We start from the raw sequence: 8,281 nt of genomic DNA on the forward strand, positions 1-8,281 counted from the left end.
TGTGTGCAATCAATCTGTGCTCATCTCATCTCAGGAGCACTTTTGCAACCAATTTGTTTTTGTGACTGTGTGGAACCCAGTACATCAATCTGTGTTCATCTAATCTCAGGAGATCTTTGCAACCAATTTGTTTTTGTGACTGTGCAATAAATCTGTGTTCATGTCATCTCAGGAGCCCTCTGCCGATCACCCCTTGCTGAGAGAAATGGATAAAAGCTGCAAAGCCAAGAGTCATTAACAGAACAACAATAGAGGTGAAGAAGGAAATTATTTCCAAACATGAAACTGTATGTGATCTGGCAATACAGTTTGGTATTGCCAAATCTACAATTTGTACCATCTTAAAGGAGCCAGTGTTGCAAGAGGTGTTAAAACACAAGACAAAGAATACAGACAATTGAAGAAATGGAAAAATTGCTTTTCCCATGGATAAATGAAAAACAGTTGGCCGGGGACAGCATTTCTGAGAGCATAATTTGTGAAAAAGCTTTACATTTGCATGCTGACCTCAACAAAAACACCCCTGGAACAAGTGCTGTGATGTGGAGGGCAAACAGGAAAGCTTGGGTAACCAGGCCATTTTTTATTGAGTGGGTTCATAAGTGTTTGGGCCAAGTGTGAAAAAATACCTCCAAGACAAAAATCTTCCAATGAAGTGCCTGCTTGTTATGGATAAAGCTCCAGGTCACCCCCCAGGCTTGGTGGACGAGTTGATGGACGAGTTCAGTTTTATCAACGTAAGTTTTTGCCTCCCAACACGTCTCCTCTCATCCAGCCCATGGACCAGCAGGTCATATCTAATTTTAAGAAGCTTTACATCAAAGCACTGTTCCAAAAGTGCTTTGAGGTGAGCTCGGACACAGAGCTAACCCTCAGAGAGTGCTGGAAGAATCATTTCAATATCCTACATCGCTTACATCTCATAGACAAAGCATGGAGGGATGTGTCTCACAGAACAATGAAGTCAGCACGGAAGAAATTGTGGCCAGACGCTGTCCCTGAATGTGCATTTGAGGATATTGAAGAGGATGCTCCTTTGTGGAGGATATTGTGTCTCTGGGAACGTCCATGGGCTGGGAAGTGAGTAGTGATGATTTGGAGGAGTTAGTGGAGGACTGCAAGACTGAACTCACCACAGAAGAACTTCAGAACATTCTGACGGAGCAGCAACAGGCGGCAACTGAGGAATTGTCTTCGGAGGAGGAGGGAAGAGAAAGTGTTTCTACTGCACTGATCAAAGAACTGTGTGCAAAATGGGTTGAAGTGCAAATTTTTGTTGAAACATATCACCCTGATAAAGCTTCTGTAAGTCATGCCTCTAACACTTTCTATGATAATGCTGTCTTACTTTAGACAAATAAAACATTGGAAAAAGCAAGTGTCAATAAAAAAATGTTTAGTGAGGAAAAGATCCAGTGAGTCTAAACCAGGTGTCAGTGGTGAAAAAAAATCAAGGGAAGGAATGGCAGCAGAGGAGTCACCTACAGTGATTCTGAAAGAGGGCTACAGTACACCTGAACAATACTCACCTATTGCAATTATGGAAGAGACCACAGAATACCGGAACAACAGTTGCCTAGAGTGATTATGGAAGAGGGCTACAGAACACCTGAACAAGTCACCTATTGTGATTCTGGAAGAGGACCACAGAACACCTGCACAACACTCACCTATTGTGATTATTGAAGGGAACCCCCCCGTGCAAACCATGACTATCATCATTGCAGGTAAGAAAAAAATTATTTTTATTTTTATCTATAGTAGTTTTTCCATTGTTTGTTATTGCTTTTACAGTACAGTATATTGTGTGTATTGCTTTCATTGTGTATCATTTTATGGATCTATGGTATCATTAGATAGTGAAATTCATGCTAAATTGCTGTTTTAGGGGGTGATTTTAAAGGTCTGGAACGGATTAATCAATTTTGCATTACTTTCTATGGGAAACCGTGCCTCAGTTTTCGAACATTTCAGAACTCCAACATTCTTCGGGAACGGATTCCGTTCGAAAACCAAGGTACCGCTGTTTTGTCCTAATGATGCGGTACAGTAGGGCCACACAAATCCAAGGCTTTACACTGTGATTGTTACTACATTAAATATGTACTTCTAAAACGTGTTTCCATAGTTACAATAGCAAAACTGTATTTAGAAATAACAAATAATGGACTTCTTTCCATTTGTAATTATTTAGTCCCATTCATTACAATTCAGAAAAGGACCACAAATCAAATTGGGGTTTCTTCTCTTGAAATGAGGCACAAACTAATCGGAAAACATTTTTTTAAAAAATGTTTAAACCTAATTCACAAAGTATATATAAATGTGTAGCATGTGCATACATACTTTAAAAAATAAAAGGAAAAAGGAGGAATTTGCCCATAATTAAAACTTTATTGAAAAACTGACACCAAAATAGGAGATCACTGTTGTATACTTACAAAATTAAATGTAATTACATCATCTTGTTAGATTAACTAGAATTACTGAACTGATAAGGCTTTCTGTGATGTAACAAATTCAGGAAGTTGTGTGGATCATTAGTGTTGCTTTCTTCTAAATGAACACCCTGCAAAGGAATCACAAGAGCATATTAAAATACAAGTCTATTCTATCTTCGGTATAGTTTTAATGGCAAAAAGTACTTAAGTAAAAAACTTAAGTTTTAGGAATGTTACATTATTATTCATATATGTTTATTTATCCTTTTATACCAGAAGTTTGCTATAATCTTTTATATTTGAATTTACTCTGAGGTGACTATAATTGTCACTCCTATGTATTTCTCAAATGCCATAATGGAGTCTATGTAAGACCATGAGCCTGAATCCAACAGTTAAAACTTTAATGTTGGCATGATGTAAAAGTTTTGGAAGTCTTGCTAGTACATTTTTAAGAGCAATACTGCACTTAAATTTTGTTTGCTTGCTTCCTACTTTTATCTTACCAGGTCACACCAACTAGATCTTGATTTGTTGCCAATCCACTTATAAGCCTTCCAGTGAAAACAACATGGAAATTCACACCTCTCCAAAATATCACAAGCAAATTTCAAACGTCATTATGGAAGTATAAATCTACAAGTAGTACCATGGAAAATTATATACATAATTGTTTTTTTCTTACTGCACAAAAGTGAAAGAGGAATTCAAATTAGATTTTTATATTAACCACTAAATAGCTACTCACAGAAGTCAAACCTCTAGCATTTAAATTTATAGATTAGTTACTGTTGCTTAGCTAGCTATATAAAAAAACTGTCTTAAGCCTTATGTACCAAATACATAAAACAAAACAAGAGAAAATTTTAAATTCCAATGTTTAAAAAATCCATTTCCTATAGTACATAGTTATTCTTTTGCTCCATTCTGGTGTACGTTTAATATGCCAAGTTAAGCAAACTAAGTGACCCAATACAACAGAATTAGATGTTCCAAACTAAGAAAAATAGTATTTTGAACTTCTTTAATATTAAATTCTTTAATAATATTAAAGAATATTAAAGAATAATATTAACTTCTTTAATATTAAAGAAGTTCTTTACAAGGTCAAGAGTATAAACGTATCCAATTGAACAGAGCATTCTTTACTGAAAGAGCACATAATGAAAGAAAATTATTTTGGTTATCATGAATTTAAGATAGAGGCATTTACAATCATACAATCTCATCACTGGGTTAGAAAATGCCAAATGATATACCTTCTGTGAGTCTGGCCTTTCCTCCTGTCGGCTGGCACAACACTGTTGAACAACCTACACAAAGAACCACTGTCTGAGCATGGCTGAAAACCGTGGTAATCTTGTAGCAACCTAAAAAAGGGGTGCGGGGCAATATTAAAAGTGAAAAGCAGAAGAAAAGATAGCACTTATTCAACATATTTCCAGTAAAGACCTTATATTAAATACTTTAGTAAAAGATTAAGTACTTTAAAGTTATGCAATAGCAAGCCACATAACTTAAACTTTTAAAGTAGCCACATAAGAGTTAAAAAAAAAACACAACGGGTGGTATTAGTAATATATTTTATTAACTCAGTATTTCCAAAATATTATCATTTCAACATGTAATCAATACGTAGGGATTTGTGTGTGTGTGTATGTGCGCTACATCTTCAAAATCTAGTGTATAATTTACACTTAAATATTTCCATGTTGACTAGCTACATTTCAAGTTCTCAGTAGCTATATATAGTTAATGGCCACCATATTGGGCAGCACAGCTTTACACTAAAGAATCAACATAGGTTTCATTGCGTCATAAAAAAGAAAACTCATCAGCTTAAAGTAAATCAAATGTCAGAACCCTTTTGAAGTCCTGTCTTTACCCACCCTCCCCCCCCAAAAGTTTCTACAGTGGCTTGAATACGTTTATTATGAAAACGTCTATTTCTGTAATCCCACTTCTACTCAACAGAAGGTCCTAATGTGTCCAAATATGCACACTACACTAGCAATCCCTATAGAAATTTTCCTTGGGAAAGGAATCAAACTTGAAATTTTACCTGGACATTTCACATCCATAAAATAAGAATTTGGACTTTGCACTAGCCGTTTCTTTTTATGTTTTTTCTTTTCCTCTTCCAAGGACGGATGTAGTAAATCTCTAGCCAACTGAATTAAAAAAAACAAACATATTATTACTACTAGAATGAAACCACAATGACTTTTCATTACAACCGTGAAAAGTCATACCTAGCAGAGGCAACACTGCAGATGTTATTTTTTAATAACATCTTAACTTTATAAAGCTTCACTTTCATCAGTACTTTTCACAATGCTTGCGTTCTCTCAATCCCGGTAATGGGACTCTGACCACCACGAAACATATGGTAAGGTTAACCCCGTTCTTTTTTACGCTGAATTAAGAGTCTCCAGTAAAAACAAAACTGGGGCGCTAAGTAAAAAACGTGACCCCGACCCCCGGACCCGCCAAGAACAGAAACCGGGAAGGTCAGACCGGCGGATGCCAACCCGGGGGTTTTCTGCCTCCCAGGGTTCAACGTCTGAGCCGAGGTGAACCCTGAGTGGCCGGTGCGACCGTCCTTCACGGAGTTATATGCAAGGCAACTGCCAAGATCGTTTTTACAAAGGAAACAAGGAAGAAATCGCTTCCGACCGAAGGCAGAGGGGGCGAGAACCACTCAACTTCCCGGAGAGCACGAAGACTCCAAAGATCACAGCCTCGCGGGCACCCACCAGAAATGCACGGCGCTGAGTCAGTTACCCGGGGACAGGTCCCCCCCTAGCCACCGACTCCAGATCGCAGCCCAGGCGGCCCCGGTCCTCCCCCACTCCGTGCTCACGCCGGGCCCAGCAAGCTGCGCGGCCCGGGCAAGTCCCAACAAGTCCGCCACGCGCAAAAGCGGTGGGCGATCCCAGCAGCGTCGCTGGCTGCGTTCCGCGGGGAGCCCCGAGGGCCCGCGGAGCCATCGGGCTACCCCGCCCCCGGAGCCCTCCGCAGGCCAGGCAGCCCGAAGCAGACGCGAAGCCCGAAAGTAAACAACTCACAGGCATGTCGATCCTTTCGCAAGCCCAGCCCGCACAGCTCTCCGAGGCGACACCCCTGGCGAGCAGCACGCGATCGGGCGCGGGGCACCAACTTCCGGGATAGAGGCGGCTGGGAGGAACGGCGGGGCGGGGCGGGCTGGCCGTCCACTCTAGGCGCCCCTCTCGGTGGTGGCTGGGGGCGGCTCCTCCGGGTCCGCGGGCTCCGGGCGGCGTGGCCTCTCAGTGGAGTGCTAGTCCGAGTCCGGATCCCGCGAACCGGACGGGCTCCAGGGCTGCGGCCGCTGGCTGTAGGGCTGCGCACTGGACCCGCGGTGCCCGGGGCCAGGCTCAGGCGTGTGTGCCTGGCTGGGAGGTCGCCTCAAGCTTAGGCCGGGGAGACGGAGCGCCGGCGGCGTGGCGGAATGCGCAGGCGGACCTGGACAGGTAGACGGAGCCGCGTGCCCGAGGCCCGGCCGCCCAGCCCGGCCGCTCTCGGATCCTTCTGCGGGCGTGCACGCGGGGCGATGCCGCTGCCTTCTTTTGTGTATTAGAAACTATTATTAATTAATACTGTTAACACGTACCAGCAGTATTAGGAAACAGACTCGTGTACTTGTGCATCCAGGTTCCAAGGTACCGTTTAAGTTCTTCGTGGGATGCGGCTGGAACTTGAGTTTGCTTTGCCCTGGAAAGGTTTTTTATGTGTGTGTGTTTTTTTTAATTTTATTATTATTAGTTTCAGGTGTACGAAACAACGTACTAGCTGGACATTTATACCCCTCGCAAAGTGACAGCCCCCCTCCCCCAATCTACAACCCCTCCGACATTGCACATAGACCTTGCAGGTCCACTGACCCCGGTCCCTGTGCTGCACTCCCCGTCCCACGACTGTACGTGTGTATGTGTGTATATATATTAAGCCACAGTGCACACCCGGCACTATTCAGCTTCAGGTGCACACCGCAGCAGTCAGGCACCTACACCGTCCATGAAGTGGTCTCCCCAATAGGACAAGTGCCCATCAGATACCTTACAAAATCTTTATAACATTACTGATTATACTCCCCAAACTGTCCTTGGTATCCCCGTGGCAATTTTGTGGCTACCAATTGTTTTTTAGAAGCACAGATTCGCTGTCATGCTTAGTTCACTGGGAGGATCCTTCCTGTCCTCTGAGGAGTGCTGGCGAACTTTCCAGAACGGACAACTCAGGCCTGAAAACCTGGCATGTCACAGCTAGCCAGATATTAAACATTTTCGATGAGGAGGACAAGCTTGAGGGATGGATGTGAGAGAGTGCGATAGAAAGCTAAGAAACCAGGGAGATGCTTGACCAGAAAACTGTCCTAGACAGACGTTCTCAATCACCTTATATTTCTCTTTGTTTGCAGAAGTAATGTATGTATAATAGACATTTTGGAAAATGAAGAAAAATAGAAGAAAATTAAAATCACCACCCAGAGATAACATTGTTAACATTTTGACCTATATCCTTACAAACATTTTGTATTCACTTGTGTGTAGGTTTGTTTTGGGTTTTAACATAATTAGTATCATCTTGTGCATATTCCTTTTTAGACTTGCTTTTTCCCCCTACTTACTGTACAATGAACATTGTTGCATATTACTACATATTTTCTCAACTACGTCTTTTAATGCACACATGGTATTCATTGTATGAATATATAGCCTCCTTTCATCATACACTAAATTGGAATTAGGTTTGGTTTTTTTAATATTTAACATTTTAAATGGTATTACATATTTTCAGATGGATTAGTATGTATATAGAATAATACAATTGAGTAGCCAGAATAATGGCCCCCCAAAATTTCAATGTCCCAACCCCCAAGACCTTCGACATGGCAAGTTGAATTAAGGTTACTAATTAGCTTACTTTAAACCAGAAAAATTATCCTCAATTATCTGGGTAGAACAAACGTAATCAGAGGGGTCCTTAAAAGTGAAACAGGAAGATAGAAAAAGAGAATCACAGAAAGATACGGTGATGAAGAAGGGTCTGAGATACTATGTTGCTGCCTTTGAATATGGAAGAAGGGGACCATGACCCAAGGAATGTGGTGGCTTCTAGAAGATGGAAAAGGCAAGGAAATGGACTCTCCCCTAGAGCCTCCAGAAGAAACACATTCCTGCCAACACTTCTATTTTAACCCAGTAAGACCTGGTGTAGGGTAGATGTTGAGGAAAATTTGCCTTCACTGGTTGATGTGAGCTTTTGTCTATTAGCTTGTCTGTTCCTGTATGTGAGGTGATTTCTGTGCTGTGATCCGGGGTTGAGTAAATTCCCCCTTTGGTCTCATTTTCCCAAGCAGGGGAGACATGAGATGAGGTCGCTTTTCTGTCTGTGCTGTGAAATGAGGGTTAGCTTGGGGTTAAAGGAATTCTTGATCAGGGTTGAGAGAAGTCCCTCTTTGCTCTGTCTGTTTTGCCCACATCAGCAGATGAAGTAGCTGAGGCTGAGTTATATATATCAAGACGACGTGACAGGCACACTGCCACGCTTTGGAAGGCCTGGGCCTGATGGTCCCGAGCAACAACAGTACGTATTGCGTGTCGGGATGAACTAGCCCTTCAGCCGGATAAGTAATAGATTTTCTTTTTTTTAATCATTGACTGCCGGACTCTCCCGGAACTGGCTATTCCTTGAGAAGCGAGGCAGAAACACAAAATTTGGCTCTGGGGTGCATCTAAAGAGATATATATGACAGACCTCAGGTGGACTGTTTGATTGATTGACTGATTGATTGCTGTTTCAAGACATTGCTATTCAGA

The 8,281-nt window shown here is 41.9% G+C and overlaps 1 protein-coding gene across 1 annotated transcript; it reads right to left on the bottom strand.

The window, feature by feature from the left end:
• Positions 1-2,371: 2,371 nt before the first annotated feature.
• Positions 2,372-5,604, bottom strand: RPS27L (ribosomal protein S27 like). The gene is made up of 4 exons (XM_081047523.1): positions 5,510-5,604; positions 4,504-4,612; positions 3,701-3,811; positions 2,372-2,569 (listed from the first exon to the last, which is right to left on the bottom strand). Exons 1-4 carry the CDS (start codon positions 5,513-5,515, stop codon positions 2,541-2,543), a joined length of 255 nt encoding a protein of 84 aa, XP_080903649.1. The 5' UTR covers positions 5,516-5,604; the 3' UTR covers positions 2,372-2,540.
• Between the last annotated feature and the right edge of the window lie 2,677 nt (positions 5,605-8,281).

This window comes from Rhinolophus hipposideros, assembly GCF_964194185.1.
Source record: "Rhinolophus hipposideros genome assembly, chromosome: 5".
Classification (NCBI taxonomy): Eukaryota; Metazoa; Chordata; class Mammalia; order Chiroptera; family Rhinolophidae; genus Rhinolophus; species Rhinolophus hipposideros.